Genomic DNA, 20,287 nt, shown 5'->3' with positions numbered 1-20,287 from the left:
GAAAGCTGTTTCTCCACCATAAAAAGCCCAAGGACAAGTACAATGCTCCAACAACTGGTTCTCATGCCAAAGGGGCTGGGCTCTTTAAGGAAGTCTGAACAAAAAATAGTAAACTGTCATATGTCAATCAGTCCCTAAGTGAAGAACACACAAACAGACAACACACAGTCCATGCACACCCACAGAGGACAATCCATCCAATTTGGGAGCTGAATCAGCCTCTTTCTCTCAACCCTAACTTAAGAAAACTGTGATTTGCTCTGAGAGCTCCAGCAACCGCTTTTCTCACTCCATCCTCCCACTAAGTGGACTATCAATAGGGCACAGAAGGCACTCCATGCAACCTTTCCCATTCAGTGGCAAAAATGAATCATTCCAACATGAACTGTGACCTCAAAACTCTACTCATTTACTGTCAAGGCAGGAAGTATATCATAAAATTCTTCCCCAGCCCTGGCCTGCTTCTGCTCTTTCATGCTGATCCTATGACAAGTACACATAAGGGGGGGAAAAAAAAAGAATATATCTTTTCACCAATTCCATTACTGGTTCTCTGATTTCCAAGACATCTACTTACAAAGAAATGGGGAAACATTCCACTGAAACTCACTTGTGCCAGAACTGTGATGAAATTCCTGTTTAAGTGAACAGCTTCATAGAGGGCAAGAAGGATTGCTTCATTTGTTCTGTGGGAAGGATACAGAAAAAGGCACAGTTAGTGATCAGAGTACCAGGAGCCAAGTTTTACAGAAGCATGGCCTATCTGAAAAACCAATTTTTTTTTTCAACTATGGAAAACTGCCTCTGCAATCCAGTTGATCTTCCAATTATTAGTAGTACTAATAACAGTCCTAGTAGTAGCAATCCATAAAAATAGCTATTTTTAAAGCACAACCACAATCTTTGTTGCCTTCCTGCTGAAGGTGTCCCTAGTTGCTCAGGGTTTTCCATTTAAAGACCTCTCTTTTAAGAGTAGAGGGTCCTAAAGACACTAAAATCCCTCACATTTATCACTTCCCCCCTTGACTTAAAAAATGCTTTGGTGAGGGGCAGAGTGCACAAACCTTTGCTTCTCATGTGCCACCTCTGACACACCTATTATATGTTATAAATGCCTCAAAAAACATTGGAGTTTTTTTTAAAGACTTCATTACAAGCAGTTTAGCTGTGTCTCCTCCTGCTGTACCCTTCTCATGGAAGGGCAAATCCACAGCTTGAAGGGTGTGGTACCATTTTAGTGACAGGAGAACCTGCTCTTCTGGTTTGCTTTGTGATATTTGATAGCTCCATGACGGAACAGATCGCACCGACCAGTTCAGGGTGTAAATAACATCTGTTCACTTACTGGACAGAGATCTTCTCATCAGCATCTGCTATGAACATGCTGCCCACCTATGGAAAGAGAGAGCATTGCACAGCAGGAATTTGGGAAAGCTATTAGACAGGAAGAGACAACCCATGGATACAAACACATTTTATTTTGCTGTACTGTCACTGACCAATGCTTCACCGGACAAACCACAACAGAAGACTGGATCTTGAATCCCAGCCTGAATTAGTTTGCCATTCTGTAAGAGGACAACAGAGATCATTTCCTATCTGCTTGCCCCAAGGTAGCCACAGTTTTACTCCTGACAGACAGCTGCCAACACTGAACTACCCTTACTTACAGGAAATTTTTCTGTCGGTTAGATCCCAGAACACAATGAAATCTCATACTGAAGCAAAGCCAAACTCAACAAGGGGAACAGTGGATACTCTTTACAAGGAAGAAATTCACAACTGTTTTTGAAGGGTACCCCTTCAAAAATGCAGACAGTGCCTACTGCAAAATCCAAGCTTTACTCCATAGCTAAAGTGCACCCATGCTTGAGAAAAAAAACAGTAAAAAAACAGAACCTCACAGACCAGACTATGTGCCACTATGTTTTAGGCAACATCACCAGAGTAGCAGCTGGTTTTTAAAAATACATAGCTGTTTAGAAGGATTAAGAAGTTAAATATTAAAAGTTTCAAATAAGGTGATTTTTAAAACAAAGCCAACTAGAGTGAAGAAGATGAAGGAAAATAATTTCAGCTATCAACACAAGAGTAGAGATCTCATCCTTTTAAAGAGCTTTCCCAGACAGACAACATACTCCTCAGAATACAACCATTTTAGTTGTATTTAGTTTTGATTCGTTCAATCCATCTCTAACTTCAGAACTCACATTCCAAACTCACACATTTTAGAAACACTCTCCTGCTGAACTTGCATGAACGCACCTTTTTAAGAATAGGAAAGTGCTGATTCCATGCTTACCATGTTAGTCAGGGCTGAGAAGAAACCAGTCTGATGTTCCTCTTCCTTATCTTTGTATTGCCTGAATAAAAAGGGAATACGGATGAAGCTCCAGGGTTACTTCACCTAAATCCCTACGTGTTAGTCTTATTTGACAAGAATATAGGATGGAGGAAACTTCAACATTCAACAGCCTTTTTCAAGAACTCACAGAAGAAGAGACAAAGGGTATTAAAATATTTGTAAATTGTGTACAGTTGAAGTGGGGCTGCTGAAAGATGTGAAATTCGAACAACGCTTGTGCTGTTACAGAGGACACAAGCAGTTGAGGCTAACTCTGAAGAAAAGGGAACAAGTGACTTAGGAAATTTTGTCCTGCATTGGACAAACAGTAATAAGCCACATGAGCACACAGAGTCAGTAACCACAAACAGTGTTATTTCATCATCCACCACAGAAAAAATGAGAATTGGTCACCCTGTGGCCAGCAGAAACCACATGGACCTCTATGGTTCATGGCCTGATCCCACTTTTCTGGTGCAAGTGAAGTCAACAAACAGATTGGGTACCGCAGATTCAAGCCACACTGCTTCATCTGGCACTCAAAGGGACTAGCAAAGCTCACATGGCCATTTATTTTGTCTGTCACACAGGAATCTGATCACACACAACGTAGCATGGAAAGAAACCAACTGTAAATTCTTGGGAAAGAGGGAAGGAATGAACTAAGCAAAACAGGCCATCATCTGAAACAGCTTTTGTCAGAATGAAGTTGGGTGGGTGAAGTCTTTTTCTGCTTTACTCTAACCCTTTGCCCTGTTAAATACATCTACATGATTTGCTGATCTTGTAAGTCACCTGCATAACTAACACAGCAGACTTTCAAAGGAATTACAACATTTTTCTGGATACTTGGAGAATACTACTGCACAAAAAAGTTTCTTGAGTTTCTCAGGTGAAATTGCAGTAAGTTTCCAGATTTTTCTAAAGCATTTTTCTCTTAGGAAAGCTTACATGTTTTATGCTGCTACTTATGAAGCAGAGGCTAAGAGTATGCTACCCTTTCTGTTAGCTTTCTGGTGCATTCTTCAGCAGCAGTTATTGCTTTCCACCATGTGGACAGTCCTGGATACATTTGTTTACTTGTTTTAGATAGTGTTTCAGCTAAATTAATTTTTCAGCAGAGTAGCTGTCAGCAAATTATTATCTTTTCACTTGTGACTAAGATTTTCAACATTCATACAGAGGTAGAGGTAAAATCCATGACAGTAAAAACATACGATGGATATCTTTCCCTACAGCAAAATCTCTCCCAAAGCACATCAGTCCAGCTGGTACAGATGCACTGAGACTTGCAATGACTGCATCAACTGAACCAAAGTACCTCAAATCATAAGACTATTCCCTGCCTCTCCAGGTGCATCAAGGCTGCACTGATAAACAAGTCCTTTAACACAAAAAAAAAGTTTCTGAAAATGTACATGTATCATGTATTGAAAAATAAGACACAATTTGGTTTTACCTGTTATATTCCGATAAAGCCTGGGCAATTACAAGTCCCATTCCCTGAAAAAAAAAAAAAAGCATTTAAAGAACTTCACATTAAAATCTCAAGGGAGAAAATCACACACTGAACAAACATAGCAATGCTGCCCCCCCTCAAGATAACCTAGCATGCTATGCAGAATTTCCCTTGAAGCTGTTTGAACTATTAAGATGTGCTGTGATACAAAAACATAATACAAAAACCCAGACAACAAAATTTAAAGTTATTTATCTAATTAATAAATTCAACGGAGAACATTGACTCTCCTTGGACCTCCATATAGAGCTCTCACTCAAGAAGCCTCAGTAAAGCATCAAGAAATTTAGAAAGAAGCTGATGTTAGAGGAAGGACATCCAAAAATTCAAAACAAAGAGTCACAGACACTAATAACCTTTGACTTCTTGCAAACGGCCTACACTGTTAAAGAACTACTAACAGCTCTCACCCTTTATTTAGCATGGAGCATGCTTTTTACTTCATGCCTAAAGAGCAGCTTCCAAGTCCAGAACTCACGTAACTCAGTCCTGCTGTCAATTTTTAACCAGGCCTGGATAAAGAACTGAGACTGTGGCTACAACCCCAAATACAGTGCAGGACTCTTGACTCAGATACGAACTTCCACTGAGTTACAAAAATTGACTTGTGGACTGCTAAAATCAAGTGACAGCACTGGAAATGAGATTCCTTTTGGCATAAATCATCCTGTGTCTCTTTGACACATGACAGCAAATAGCATACAGATAGTCCATGAATGAATAATAGATCAACTTTAGCATGTTCCCTGCTACCTAGCTTTTCAAGCACCCCCACCATTTATCTGGTGATCAAACTGTCCAAATCATGAGCTGTCTAACCTATTGCAGGAGCAAGTTAGGGCTGAACAACACTGTACTGCTGGTCCTTAGAGCAGCACTGTTCCAAGACCTGATTTCTACCATACACCATGCTTGCATTCATCACCCTACACTCCACGTGAAAGAGTATCTCCAGCAGCACAGAGGAATCAAGGCAAGTACTCACATTGAGCGTGGCCTCATCATCCACAATGGAGAGCTTCACAATGTAGGGATTCACTGACTGCTCAGGGTGGGGGGGGAAAAAGAAGAAAGAAAAATGGTTTTAAGTTCAGCCTTCAAGGGAAAAAAAAACACTATTATGTTTCCAAGTTTACCCAGCCACCTGGGAAGAATCTCTGTCCTGTCCCATAAAACAGAACATGCACAAATAAGCAGGAGTTACAGCACATGCTAAGACCACTAGGCCAGGGACATGTTCCCCTTATTAGCTCATCCAGGCAGTCTCCTCATTTTACTGGGAAGAGAGGGAGTCTCTATCCCTCCACCAGCTCATCTATCAGTCTGGAAAGTGGAGCAGCCATCCTGCAAGCCTGTTATCTGTGACACACACACAGTTTTGCAGCAGGAACAGGCAGTGAAGCTGGATGGAGCATTACTGCTCTGCTATCTCTCTTCCACAACACCTTGCAAAGATGGCTTAAAGCAGCACCCAGGAAGGCAGGACAACATTCTAGACTCATCTGCTGCTGGGTTAGACAGCAACACTCTGTTTACACCACTAAGAGCTGGAAGTCTCTGGAGAATATAAATGCCTTGAACTTAACTGAAGAAAGCACACAGGCTCCACCTAAAAAAGACAAATGCTAATAATTTAGGAAGCATTTCAGATTAGCAATGCACATTTTTCCTGGTTTATATGTGTCAGTGCAAAACTAAAAAAGTTGATTTTGAATCAAGACACAGAAGAAGCCTCATTTGCAGGCAGGTCATTTTGCAGGGAATTGGAGCTTGAATAATTACTTTTTTTGTTAAAGAGATTAAAAAAAAAATGAGTTATGCAAGATCTTTGTAAAAGAAAAAGGAAAAACACATGAATCTTCTGATTCTCCAAAGCTGTGTCTCTTCAGCACCTGTAGCTGCCTATACCAGGGAGAGGGAATCACACAAAACTGGACACAAAGGGTTGTTGGATACACTATATGCTGCCAGACAAGCACACAAAGGAAAACCTCCACCATTTAACTAATTTATTTCAGCTCTGTCTAACAAGACATAATGCAATTCTAGCAGGTTGAACATGAGGCAAATAAACTTCTGCCTAGATGTTATCAAGTACATATTCAAAAGTCACTACCTGATTTTATGGTTCAACTTGCTATCCTATCAGCCATCCCTTAAAACACTGCAAAAAATTACCAAATAAATACTTTTTCTCACAGCATTTTCTTTCTCACAGTAACAATGCAAAAGTATTTTCTCTGAAATCAGGACTAGTATTAAAAAAATAATAAAATACAGCTGAAGGCTTGAATAAGTATATAGTTGGAGCAACTTCTAAAAATTATTAGGACTTCAATCAGGGGCATCCCTTTAAAGGTTCCAAGACATGTAAATCCCTAGAACAGAAGTTAATCAACTAGCCAAGATCTCATCAACACAGGTAACAACAACATGGAGAGACAGTCTCCAAGCAATTTGAGAGAAGATTAAAAAATTCACATCCCAAAAATACAGAAGAACATCCTGACATAAAACACACTGGTATTCACACAAAAAACAGACACAAAATCATAGTCAGGTAATGAATTTTGAGCCTTACTAGATTTTCTTAAACAGCTGGAAATACAACTTAACCAATGGAGTTCAGACCAAAAGAGAACCTTTCAGCTGCACCAGTTAAATAAAAAGAAAAATCCAGAGCACCTGAGGCATGAAAGTGTGCTACAGTTCACTGACAACCAGACAAGCACCATATTGACCCTAAGGGCCAAAGAACAGCAAATAAAAGCAGCTACTCAAGGACAAAGATTATGGCTGCATTACTCCAGGCTTGGCTTGTAGCACTGCTACAAAGGGCAGTGTTGGGCAGCTGTCACATAAAACCCTTCTGGGAGTAGCTTTCAGCCTTGCCAGAGGAGCTGCTTGAGCTGAAGTTCCCCTTGCTACACGTCTGCTTCAGTTGGACCGTATGGATTGTGCTTTTCAAACATCAGCACACTTCCTTAACAGTGCCCGGTTTCAAGACATCTCAGCCAGTGTTCTCCAAAGCACTCAACCCCAACTCGGTACTCCCCAGAAAGCCACTGCAAAGAGCCAAGGACAAGTCTTGTGCACTCACAGCATTCTGCCTTACTAAGGACATAAACTACAGTCCACAGGGATCCAAGCCTCAGGGATGGGATTACACAGCTCTCCACCATTTGTCTGAATGTTGCAGTGAGACCTCTGGTCTTCCCAGTCTGCCCTCGTAAGTAACTCTACTTATAGATAATTCCAAACAGTTTTCCCTCATAGCCATTTACTGAAATCAAACTCCATGTTCCTGTTCCATGCTACCACAGCACAGAATGCTGAACAGAATCTGCAATTCATGATTCTGACACCATTGACAGGAATGAAAAACTGACAGGCATTCCTTTGACACCAAGTGTAGTTCCTGTGCTTGCATATTCTCTAGGTCTATTCATAATTCAGAAGAAGACCTATTATAAAACCAGGTAAGTTTTGAAACCTGCTTCCTCTTAGTAATTCTGTTTAAGGCTGGGTTATTCCAGAACTTTCCTATTTGTTGCCTAATGAAGTATATTAAGATATTCCTATTTATGAAGAAAAAAGCCCATCATCAGTAAAGCATCATGCCTCACACAAAGAAAAGCCAACCTTAGGTGCTGTTCTGACATTCAAAATGCTTTTTTTTTTTTTTTCCAAGCTGATGAATAACAGAAAAAAAGTGGGAATATACCATAAACATAAAAAGGATGATGAATAAAGTTTCTCAAAGAGGAATCCATCAAAGAGACAGAGACAGACTTCTCTTGGAACTACTAGCTGTGATGTTTCAGTTCATTCTTTGGTCACAGTTTCACCATCTCTTCTGGGGATCTGTGCTCTTTCAGTCAGCTAGTCATGTTCTGAATCCCAAATTCAGTGTGAAGCCCAGGATGACTGGCAGTTCATTTTACCTTGGAGATTATGTATAATCACACACTCACACACAGAGGCAGACATGCGCTTTGGCACAACAGCAACTCTTCCAAAAGGACCTTCCTCAGACTACTTCCACAAAGGAAATGCAAATTCCCTAGGCAGTTTCTTTCATACTGGCACAGAACAAGCTGTAGGAATATCATACACATTTATTACACACATACATCAGAGACAGACACAGGGAGCGTAACAGGGCTGCCTTGCAAAGTTTCTCCTGCTTGCTGCTGACACCCTGATGCTACAGTGTGCACTGCTAAAAACTGTAGTGTGTGCTGCCTTCATAATCCAGAGGCCACTCTAAATTAATCAAGTAGAGAGAAGTGATGTTTTTGTTACCCAGAACACCTACCTCATACTTTCTGTAATTGACCAGCAAGGCCAGAAGGACCACAGCATCATATCCATGTTCCCTGCGACTAAGAGGGCTGGACAGGATCTGAAATAAACAATCACACTGTTCTGTTCAGACCTGCTTCAGGAAGCTTGCAGTGATTCACACAGAGCATAGCCACAAAATGTATGTGTAAGAACAAATTATGCTCTATCTGAAAGAGGATATTTAGGGTAAAGGGAATTAGTTAGTACCTCAAGGAAATTCTGCACACAGAGAAGCTTATTTGTCACAGAAAGTATGCACATAGGCTTTCAGGACACAAAGGGCAAATATATTTCACAACAGTATTGTACAGTATCTCAATGAATCACCAGCATTAGCTGTGCAAGTGTTCTGGGTTTCTCCAAGGCTCAGTTCCACTGAAAAAAGTATAATTTATCCAAGAAAAATACTTTATATATCCACATTACCTTTTGAAAAACAGTTTCTCCAATACAGGAGTTCTGTGTGAAATTAGCCCAGAAATCTGTTCAGACTCTAACTGTGCAGAAATGTTTCAAGTGAAAATACCTTAAATAGGCAGTAGTGACTAAAAACAGCAGACTAGAGTAAAGGGGAGAGAACATTACAAAATATATGTATGACTGAGCTATGAATGGAAGCAACAACAGTGCCAGTGAACTACACCACACTGAAAAAGCTGAAAAGCAAACACATTACTGAAAGTTCTCACTATGGAAGAGCCAACACAGTAGAAGGAAGAACCCTTACCTGCAAAATAGCTTCAAATATGCTGTTAATCATCACATACTCCAGGATAGTGTTCTGGCTAATGTTATCTGTCACCTGAGTACAAACACAGGTTTTAAAATCTGATCCAGAACTTCCACCAATGCTGTAGCTGCTTCTGGCACACAATGGGAACAGGAAAGTTCTGCTTCCAGATGGACACGTTTATTCAGAATCTCACACTTAGCAAGTCAAGGTGTGACTAGCAATAGAGCTAGACATGGAGTAAAAGAAATCTGTCCTGCCTCCCAGCCCTCTCTCTGCCAAGAAGCACCACCCACGGTCTAAGAGCTCCCCTGTTCCTCCACACATTGGTATTTTACACAGCTGCATGAATGACAACAGCCATCAGCTGTTGCAGGCTCTACACAGGAGGCAGAGAATGAAAAACAAGGCACATATGCTCCACTGAGAACCTTCCCACCATTAAGAGGGCAATTATCTCTTATCACAGTCAAAATAGTTCACAGCTGACCATCTCCAAAAGCTGATGATTGGCCATTTATTACAACTTCCTCATTCTTCCCATCCTCACCACTCTACTCCACACTTTCTGTCTTTCCTCAACCCTTCTCCCTTTCTTTCCATTTATCTGAGACTTCTTAAATATATTTTTCCTTTAAAAAAACCCACACTGTGAATCCAATTGATACTGCCTCTTGCCTTCGGCCCCAGCTGGCACACATCTTACAGGATAAAAAGCCTCTGTTAGTCTGCATTGGCATCTTGGTTAGAGCCACCATGTATATTCTTCACTGACCCTTGTTCTCATTCATGATTTCTTTCCCCTTCTCAAGCTTCACACCACAGAATTCTGCTCAAGTTCAAAACAGTTCCATCCCTCAGATGTGGCTCATAGAAGCCCCTAATTTATTATACAGCCATTAATTACTTACTGTCACCAAGCAGAGAAGTAGCTTCAGACACAAGCTCTTGAGACTTTCAGAACCTTCCGCACAGAGAAGGGAGTCCAAGCTCTCCATCAGATTCTAAAGGATAACAGTCACATTATTTAAAAGTAGTATTTTAAATTACTTGAAATGTTTTTTATAGAAAGCTTTCTGGAAGATTCAAGTAGCAGAGCACCAATATAAAGCCATGTTATTCCAGAATCAATAATTGAGCCACTACTTCTTCTACACAGGCCATATTCACACTATTGCTTCTCAACACTGCTTTGTTAACTACAGTTTAATGACTACTGGTAACATCATGATCATTTTCCATGAGCTTTCTCTAGATGCAGCAGCACACATCCAATTAACAATACATATATAAGTTATGATTAAAATTTTGATAGGCAAATTACTACTTAATGTTTTCCCAAAATGTACTACAGTTTGTATAGAGAAGAAAAATTGCTACTCTTGTAGAGAGATGAATGATACAGCAAGAATTCAGCTTTATCACTGGTTACTTTGTCATTTCCCAAACTCAACATCTTTACAATGAAGAGCATCAAGTAGGTTTAAAACAACCCATGTGCTGATGGAGTGTGAGAACACAGGATATGACCCTCAGACAAAGAGATGTGAGGTTCAATACTAGGTGGTAATCACCTGTGACAGCCTTTTCTGACTATAAGATTTCAACAACAGTGACTACACAGTTTGGAACTAAAGGAAAAGAATGTGCTCTGTTATATTACTAACCAACCCAGGGACCCCAAATGTCTGTGCTACTGGCAGGTACAGAACTTCAGGACAGCTATTTTTATTAAGTGGCTCCAATATTTCCCCCAAAAGCTGCTGCCTGGTAGACACACCCATCTACAACTCACTGCCCTTGCAACACAGCTGCTGTGCAAACTGCTCCTCTACATTGCCAGGGCCTCACCTTCATACATAGCTCTGCTTTGTCAAAACCCACAAGCATGTTGATGATGTCAAACCCAGAAGTGGATTTGTTCTTCTGATGGACACCCCGAATTAATGCACACAAAGTCTGCAAGGGGAAAAAACAGAAGGTGAGATGCAAGGCAACACCTCCAATTCAATAGCAAAACCCACTGCATGATCCTCTCCTAGCACTGGCAGATGCTGAAATTAATACTGCCAGCCTGGAAACCATACATTTTGTCTGACCTCTCCTCCAGCTCTGTCATTTCTAAATGGGATTTTGGTGCTGAAAATTCATAAAAATTGGAGAATACATTTGTCCACATTCTTCTTGTTTGAGCACAAACTTCTGTTTGGTTACCACATTGCTTTACCAACTTGAACCAATAAACTGTGTCTCTGTCAACAAGAAGAACTAACTTTCCCACCAAAAAAAAAAAGTCTCCAAGTCTATTAGGCAGCTTAATTACTGTCTCATTCCAAGGTCTTGAAAATACACAGGTATCAGCACACTACGCTTCCAGCAGACTCTCTGGAAAATTTATGGGCAGCAAATTACTCATTTGTTCTAAGAGAGGGAAATGTCTGGGGTGACTTTTGTCCTCAGGCACCTCTCAGGCCTGTGAAGAGGGGAATGAGCAGGAATACAACAACTGAAGTTGTAGATTCTAGCTTAAATTCACCAGTGAGAGGTAATTAGTTTCAAATGTAAAGCTGGAGACAAAACAGACCTGATGGAGTTAGCAGACCTCTAGAACCATACAAAAGCAAAAAGGTAACCTTTTTTTGGTTACTGTCAGAAACAGATACTGGGCTAAACAAACCCTTGGTCACCATGCTAATTCTCAAAAAAAGGATTAAGTAAATTTTGGCTCCAGGATCACTTTCCACATTAACATAGTCTGATTAAGGGAACACTCTCCCAATTCCAGCTCAGGATGTGTTACCTGGTTCCTATTTATATGCACACAGCAGGATTCTTGTGACCTGCCCCAAGTTCTTCCAACAGTCTGGATACAAGTTTAGAAATTCAGGGCTGGTCTAAGCTGTCTGTGTAGCTATAACTATAACTTTAGTAGCAGCCTTTCAAACTAATTCTACAAATAACAATAAATTCAAGATTGTACATCAGAGATGTAAATATTCTGTTTTAAATCAACTTTTCCCAGCTCACCGCTGGTCCAATGTCTCCTACACATGATCTCTTCAAACCTGAATTTCATATCCTGTAGTCCTAAAGCTAAGATGCATTCTGCATACTCCTAAATCAAATGTATTCACCAAACTGTGAGAATCAGCTTGTGAATTAGTAACATCAAATATCAAGACTAAGGAGGGGATACACAAAAGATATCGAACAGCAGAGCTTTGTTAAGGAACAACCAGCACAAAAATGGCTATGAATTCTGAGTGATAATTCTTCCCAGCTTCCAATTAGGAAGTGTCCAGCTGAGGCAATTTCCTGCGTAGATTTCACACTAACTTCTCCAGAGCTTTATTTCTTTTTTGGCCCATATCGAAATCAAAAAAGGCAGCTGAAATGAGGGAGAAGAGGTGAAAGTAAAACACAAAGTTACACAGCCTAAGTACTTTTGACACCCCAAACCAACAGCCTGCAATGTGAACAAGCCCCTTTGTCTCCTTATTGCCATCCACTTCATCCTCCATCATCAGATCCTCTTGAATTCTGAAACCATCTATTGCTCTGCCAAGAGTAAAGAGACTCTGAATGTTTGGAGCCTCCACAGACAACAAGTAGCAGCTGCTCTGTAGACATCACTTCCCAGCAGCAAAGAAACGAGCACAAGGTGTTTGATACCAGCAAACAAATATATGGCCTCATCAGAAGCAGAAAGATAGCATTCCCTGTCTCCCAGCGTGGTACCTGTAATGCATTCACCACTCTGATTGGGTGCTCCTCACCCAGGGCCTGGATGCAGTGCTGAAACAAGCAGTTGATGTTATCTTTTATCTTCATTAATTCTTCCCCATCCAGAGCCTCCAGCTTGCCTTCTAGATACTCCAGGTTGACCTGTCAGGTTAAGAAGCAGTTCATGCACATTATACCATCACCAACACCTTAGAAACATAAGTCCTTGCACAGACAGTCTGCCACTTTGTAGGCAAAACAGCAAAAGGATGTTCACATTCTGTTACCTTCATGAGAAATAGCTCCTCCCAAAACCTAGGGTTGCATTTACTGGGGTCCTCTGTCTGAAAAGAAAAGGAACAAGCATGAGGGCAAAGAAATCATTCAGGCAGAATTTAAAGAAAGCCTTTTATCATGCGTAGCTCAGAGTCTGCATCACCTGCTGGATGACCAAGAGGTCTCAAAGTGCAGAATTCTGACTACAGAGATTCCCAAAGAAAAGGAGACCAACAGAAGCAGCTCTCAAGTGGGATGCCTCTGTCTATTTTCTGAATTGTTATTTGAAAAATACTGGGAAAGCCATGACTTCCCATAGATGGTACAGTTCTGGTAAGCAACAGGACAAGGAAACATTTTGGAAGAGAACAGAATACAGAGTTCTGCACAACAGTAGGGGAACCTGGAGCATGTGCCTACACTGTGCAGGCCTTACCCTGAGGGAAGAAATCCACTAAAAAAACCCTCAGCGTAAACTAAATCAAGAGAATTTAACACAACACTTTAGAAAAAGGAGATGCTCAACTCCTTACCGTGAAAATTTCATCATACATCAACACCACTTTCTCTTTCAGTGGCTTCTTGGAGGCTGAAGATTTCCGGAGCAGCCCACCTTTCTTCTCGGTTTGGGCCATTCTGTATACCCTGAAGGTAAGAACAGACAAAAAAAGCTCAGAAAACTTTTCTTCAAGGGATATCTGACCTGGCTCAACCATGAAAGACTTTTTCACTGCACTGAAATACTAAGTCTCTCACAAGCTGTAAGTAGGGGCATTTATGACTATACCAGATAAGAAATCAGATCAAAGGACCCATCTAGTTCTATATCCCATTTCAAAGACATGCAAAAGTACACACACAGGCAGAAACAGAATAAGCTCCTTATGGATAAATTTCTTAATTCTTCTCTATTAAAAACTGTCTCATTATCCAGACCAATGCAGTTTACATCTAAAAAAAGTATATATTTTTTAATCTCACTGGAGGAACTGTGATACTTGATATCAAATAGGTGCTCAGTCTTTTTTTTATGCTGGTCAAGCCTCAAAGGCATCTGGTGACAAGAAGCTCCTGAAACTATTTGAAAGTCTTCTCGTATCTCGTATCTGCCTAACAAAGAACTTCAAATTCTGCTTTTGGACTCTGAGGTGGCATCCAACACTAGAAAAGCCTCCATAAAGCACTCCTGCCACCCTTGTTCACATCTACCTCTGCACCTTAGTATCCTTATCTGGGCCAACTACTCTGCAAATCAAGCCAGAGAGGAACCCAAGCCTCAAAAGCATCCCATGTGGTTCAGTCTTGGGAGGAGGATGGAAGAGAGAGGACACGCTTTACAGTTTGTTTTTTTTAAACAGATGTATTTCATTATCCATTTGACAGCAACGGGATTTCTAAAAATGCAAATAAGTTTTGCTATCATTAATTGGTGTATTACAGATTATACTATTTTAAAAAAAGTTATATCCTTATTACAAAATAAGCCATAACACAAAGTAATGTGGTCCTGAGCCTTCTCTGAGAGACAACCCACTCTAGGGGCTGAGTCAGAACATGCAGCTTGCCACATAGTCTCAACCTCATACGTGATGCTACCAAGTGCAGCACTACTCTGACCTTGCAAATACACATTTATCTGCAATCACAGATTTTCCTGGCAAGCATCACAGCTTTAGTACTGTTCTAACCCCCTCCATCATTGCAGTATGTCAGAACTACTTAGCAGGAAGGGAATACCATCCCTTCTCATACTCCTGAGCTCCTAGCCTTTCTGCCATACCTCCAAAGGTAATTACACATATGGCAACAGCATATCACACACAGAGGCTTGACTTAAGTCATGCTCCAGAAAAACATGGGCAGGCTGTTGTGGTAGTTGCACTCAACCATGGTAACTTATGCATAGAGAGGTGAGTTCTAAGTGGCAGAAAAACATTTTTAGGCCTGGAAAAACAATGCTGCTGCAAAAGACCCTACCTCAGGTGCAAAGGGAAGGAGTTTTGCCAGGATGGAAAAGGGTAGGACAGAGAGCAGCAGATCTCACACCTGAAAAGCTAATATTTACATAGGCAGAGAGATGTCTTCCCACTAGAAAGGGAACCTGCTGGCTGGTTATGGGCTGGGGTGAGAAAGGAAAGAGCCCTGAGACACAGTGACAGAAGAAAGCTTAGCAACTACTGCACCATCTGTAAAGACCAAAATTACTCCCACAGCATAGTAGGTCTATGTACCCAACTAAGATGGAAGAAGGTTTCCAACTAATAAACAAAAAAGAAAACATTATTCAATCATCTTGATAGCTTCTCTTTGACAGACTTTGCATTATTTTTAAATTGTCGAGGGAAATAAGACATTATTCTAATTAGAAACATAACTGGAAACACTGAGAAAGCTATTAAAAACCAACTCAAGAGTGATGTCACTTTGAGTCCAAGAATACAAATCTTGAGTAAGATTGCACAAAACAATTTTCCTACTAGAACTGTAAGTTTCTGAACCTTAAACAGCTGCCAGCCCCAGCATACACGTACATCCATCAGTGTGCTTCTAATTGAATTACAGCTAACGAATCCCAATGTCAAAACTAATAAACTAACTCTCAGTGCTTCTAGGTCAGCGTTCTCACATCAAATGTGTACGTGAATGGGAGGGGATCAATAAGCTCTGCTTAGTCCCTGGATTTTCAGAGCTGCATTTTAACCCTTTTTCTACATTTCCAGAAAGACAGAAAAATCGAAATACCTCAAGATGCAAAGGGTGAGCACTAGAAGGATCGCATGATCGTGTGAAAATTCTAGTCTCTGTTAAAATCAGTCTTAGGATTCACATTCTCTCCAAACCAAAGCTGCACAGAGCACATACAAAGACAACTGCTAGAGGCAAGGATTAAATAATGTTCTTGTTTATAATTTGCTATTCTACAAATGAGCATATGGAGGAGCAAGGAGAGAAACGTTAATTTTGTCTTTCATTCCAATGCTTTATTAGGCTGTGTTTGTTTCATGACCTATGATGATCAGGTCATACAAATGTTTTTTTGTTTTCACTTTATGTAATTACATTTTCTAGATGTCATAAAGACATAACTGCATTTTGCTAATTGAGACCTTCCAGGCAGCTGCAGAAAACAACAGTTAAATGCACAAAACATTTATAAATAAGTTGTAGAGATGTCAAATTATCATGATGCCATGACAGCTTATAAAAACAACAACACTGACAATAATTAACAATTTTCCTTTAAACATCACATTTAAAAAGCATCAGTGCATTTTCCACATTTTAGGTTCAAATGGATAATTTATTCTGTCAATAGGTCATTCCCATTAACACATGCTGCTAAGTGAATCCTGCTGTATTCACTGGCTGCATGGGAAACTGCCCCTCAGGGCCAAGAGAAGCACACACATGGGGATTTTTAGAACAACAAATGCTTTGCTGTGCAGCAGAAGATCCAAGATGCTTCATCTGGAACTAAAAGAAAACTTGACAGAGCACGAGTCTTGGCAGCTCAAAGGCAGGAAGATAAAAGCCATGGCAGACACAAGTTCAGGCAGACTTTTGCTTTATCTGTCATCAACCCCAGGATCAGCTGACCCAGTGAGGAAGAGATGAGCACATCCAACCATCCACCTCCTTTCTTTTTCATTCCAGAACCCCTAACAGAGATTCCAACCAAACATATGACATTCCGATGAACGGAATGAAGCCAGCTCTGTTGGCTTTTGGTTAGAGTAGCCACAGGGAAAATGAATCTGGTCTCTTGTGTCTGAGATTTACTCAGGCTTGTGCACACTGAAAACTGCTACACAATGCTCCACATTGTCACTCAGCTCCTGTACAGACTTATTAGTATTCTATAGACCATCTTTTAATAGCAAAAATATTGTCAAGAGGATAACACTAATGCACATCTACTTCATAATGACATCAGGATCCAAAACTTGTAACTTGTGTAATTTTGTATGCAGCCCATCAAGCACAGCACTTTGCATTCAACTGCCTTGGCTAACAAACCCAAAAGTTTTCAAGATTATAAATGAACATACACAACCCCCGCACACAAACAAACAGGAATAAGTGTATTTTTTTCAGTGTGGACCCCTCACAAAATGTACTGTAACATTTCTTGGCTAGACAAAAAGAATACAGATGACACAAAATTGTATTTTCACATACAACTTCACTGGCAAACCATTTATTCACTACCTGGAAAAGACTGTGCAAATTATGTAATCTGTATTAGTTTGTTAATGTCAAAGCCCTGAACCTCAATCAATTTAATAAAGACTCTGAATAAGAGCTGAGATACTTCTGCTTTTAGAATCCAGTGTCCCTTGACTTGTCAGAGCTACTAAGATTGGAGTCACCTACTTAAACATTTCAAAGCCAGCAATTGCCTCCTCCCTTCCTGCGTGTATGCACCTGGGACGCAGTGTGATCATGCTTTTCCTTACAAGGTTCTGCAAGTACATCACTCAAGATTAAAGGACAGTTGTTCAAAAACTGCCTCCACCGTGCAAGAGGTAGGGATAAACTCCTGTCTGAAAGTTAACACACAGCTTCTAAAGCGATGTGTTATAAGCTAAGTACTCATTAAATTCTTCAGTGAAGTACCAGGAAAAACTTGCACTTAATCCATGTGATGAATATGCAGAGTAAATACAGGACCTGAACAACAGGCAGTTGCAACACAGGTCCCAGTTGTCCATCACTAGAAGTAACACACAACCTGCACCCAGCACAAGAATTTATGAATACCTGTGCACAGGGAGTGCCTGGACCCAGTTCTCCGTTAAAACCCCCAGGACCACCCATCAGCAGCCAGCAGACCACTACTGAAAACAAAGAGAGCAAGAAAACACAGGGCTAGATTTTGTGAAGGCTTTAGCAACAATCATGGCCAAATTACTGCCATAAGCCCTTTTGCAGCTTAGTCTTTACAAACTCTTGCATTGGCAGTTACAGCTTGTGCAAGTATATCCACACTGCTTTTATATTCCATCCATTGTTTACAACTTCATTTGTATATCGTCCATTGGAATAAAAGCTGCTCAAATTGTGCCTTCCTCTACAACTGTTAGGTGCTCAACCCATCAACAAGGGAAACAGTAACACAGCACACAAGCTTTGGATCCCCGCTGCAGAATTTCCAGGTGCCTTCAGGCAGTATGTAATGACAAACATATTCTGAGGGTGTGCTGATGACAAAAAACCTATAGAGGTCCTACTTCTTTTTCTGCAACAGCACCCAACAGAATCACAGTATACGTATTTTTACTAGAAATTCCTTCCATCCCACTCAGAGTATGTGCTTCTATATAGTACAACCTAAAGTTACACCACTTCTGACCTATTTTTTACCCCTTGAAAATCGTGAAAAGCAACTTCCTAAAGCAAATACAGCCATATGCTACCTCCCATTGCACCTGTTTTAGCAATGATATAAAAGAGTAACATTTGAGCTATGATTTTAACGCTTCATCCACAATTACATTTAATTTCTATCTGTCCAGTTAAGATAACACCCAACCCATCAAATCCACACCACCAACTCGCTATGCTTCTTCCTGTCAATTCCATCCAGACAAGCATTGCATGTTTCCACCAGTACCTGTTCACACGATTTTTATATAAGGCAATCTTTCCATTTCACCACAGTTTCTCTCTGCATTCCTGGCTACCATGACCAGATCTCTAATGTCAGAAAATTACTTTGGGTTTTCACTTTTCAAGCCCTTTAGAACCCATCCCACATAGTTTATAATGAAATATTCTACAGTGCCTTTAGACTCCCACCTAAAAGCTCATGTCACTTGCAGACCTTTTCAAATGCCTTCCTTCTGAAGAAAAACACTCTCCCTGTAACCTTCCCCTGCCCTTTCCCCATGGCTTCAGCTGGTGGTGTGGATCCAAGGCCAATGTTGAACACAGAGCAGCTGCATGACCTCGGTTCTGACTTCTGAGGTAGCTGCTATGTTCTGAGAAGCTGCACAGTAAAGTCATGCCAAGATAAGAAAGGTGGAGCTGCAGAGCAGATGACATTTTTGAAATACAGACCATCGCAGCACAAGTACTCAGGAGTTAAAATGCAATCATAAAAAGGTGCAAGTTCAAAAAAAAACAAAAAAAAAAGCAAACAAACAAAAAAACCACCAAAAAAACAAAAACCAAACCTCTAAAACAGGGAGCCAGAATACAGCAACTCTGCAACTCTGAGCAGCAGAGGCTGACCCTTCCCCTCCTAAGGGATGTCCCGTATGGCTGCCTGATGTGTTAGCAGGGGAGAGAACAGATGAATGCTTAGCCCAGCAGCTCATTAAAGCCTCACTGTTCCTTTTGTGCCTGCTACCCAATTACTATTTAACATTTTTACAACGTATATACCTTGCCCACAGTATCTCTCTGCACACAGCAAAACTGCCATAAATGACACAGTGGATCAACCTGTTATTACTGGAAAGCCAAACTGCTGTCCTTTCTTCTCCTCCAAATTCTTCTTCTGCATTTTTGTCACACTTCCTACTAAAGCTCAAACAGCTGGTGAACTGCAATCACCACGTATCGCAATGATTCAAATTATCCCATTGCTTTGCATACTCCACCCACCTGCTCACCCTAACTGGCTCTCATCATACATTCAGATTAGATTCTCTGCTGGAGAAGCAAACTTCGTTACAGCGACATACGCAACAGGGTTTGACCGAGGCCGCAGCTTGCTCATGCAGCAAGTGCCTCTGCCTTCAGCACAGCAAACACTGCGAGCTCCCGCTGCTTTACCACTGCTTGCTGTTCCCCTTTTGCCCATATGAGTGTTCGGAGACGGGTGAGGTAAACCAGATAATTGGAATGATCAGCGAAGGCTCGATCTTTTCCTAGGAGTTCTCTCGTGCCCCGACCAGCCGGCAGCCGGGGGACGGTGCGGCCCACGAGCAGCCGAAGGGCTGGGCTGCGGCGGGCCCCGCGGCCTCCTCGGGGCCGGCGCCGGGGGCACGCACCGGGGCACCGCGGCGTCACCGGCGGGAGATGAGCGGCACCGCCCGCTGCACGGTCTGCGTGCGGCCGCTCCCGCAGCTAACCGGGGTGGGCAGCGAGCGGCCCTGATACGGGGTGTCGGTGCCCGGCGAGGCCCCTCGCGGCGAGGAGCGCGCCCGCCCCGCGGAGCCCCCGGTGCGGCGGAGGCCCCGGTGCCGGAGGGGCAGAGGGGCGCGCCCGGCCCCGCGGGCGGGGTCCCGTGTCCCCCCGCCGCTCCCGCACTCACCTGCGGGCAGCCCGTCCCCGCACACCGCGCAGGCGCCGCGCGTGCGCCCGCCGGTTCCCCGCGCCGCCGCGGCCCCGGCGGGGGGGG

The 20,287-nt window shown here is 41.7% G+C and overlaps 1 protein-coding gene across 4 annotated transcripts in view; it reads right to left on the bottom strand.

Annotated features, from left to right (window-relative positions):
* Positions 1 to 19,893, bottom strand: part of ARMH3 (armadillo like helical domain containing 3) — a 122,554-nt gene extending 102,661 nt beyond the window's left edge. For 2 of the 4 annotated variants that reach the window (XM_014250483.2, XM_088059900.1), the window contains exons 1-13: positions 19,549 to 19,892; positions 13,473 to 13,584; positions 12,951 to 13,007; positions 12,679 to 12,825; positions 10,792 to 10,899; positions 9,852 to 9,944; positions 8,938 to 9,012; positions 8,182 to 8,268; positions 4,849 to 4,905; positions 3,804 to 3,847; positions 2,303 to 2,363; positions 1,346 to 1,392; positions 611 to 686 (exon numbers count right to left, since the gene is read on the bottom strand). In XM_014250483.2, the coding sequence (XP_014105958.2) occupies positions 611 to 686; positions 1,346 to 1,392; positions 2,303 to 2,363; positions 3,804 to 3,847; positions 4,849 to 4,905; positions 8,182 to 8,268; positions 8,938 to 9,012; positions 9,852 to 9,944; positions 10,792 to 10,899; positions 12,679 to 12,825; positions 12,951 to 13,007; positions 13,473 to 13,574 (954 nt within the window). In that variant the 5' untranslated portion in view covers positions 13,575 to 13,584; positions 19,549 to 19,892. Of the gene's footprint in view, positions 1 to 610; positions 687 to 1,345; positions 1,393 to 2,302; positions 2,364 to 3,803; positions 3,848 to 4,848; positions 4,906 to 8,181; positions 8,269 to 8,937; positions 9,013 to 9,851; positions 9,945 to 10,791; positions 10,900 to 12,678; positions 12,826 to 12,950; positions 13,008 to 13,472; positions 13,585 to 17,700; positions 17,715 to 19,548 lie in introns of those variants that run through there. The other 2 variants (XM_088059899.1, XM_014250484.2) reach the window with 2 other exon arrangements.
* Between the last annotated feature and the right edge of the window lie 394 nt (positions 19,894 to 20,287).

The sequence above is a fragment of the Pseudopodoces humilis genome, chromosome 9 (assembly GCF_049639895.1).
Source record: "Pseudopodoces humilis isolate 2021_Gansu_Grassland_sample_001 chromosome 9, ASM4963989v1, whole genome shotgun sequence".
Classification (NCBI taxonomy): Eukaryota; Metazoa; Chordata; class Aves; order Passeriformes; family Paridae; genus Pseudopodoces; species Pseudopodoces humilis.
This window is presented reverse-complemented; position numbering and strand designations above follow the sequence as displayed.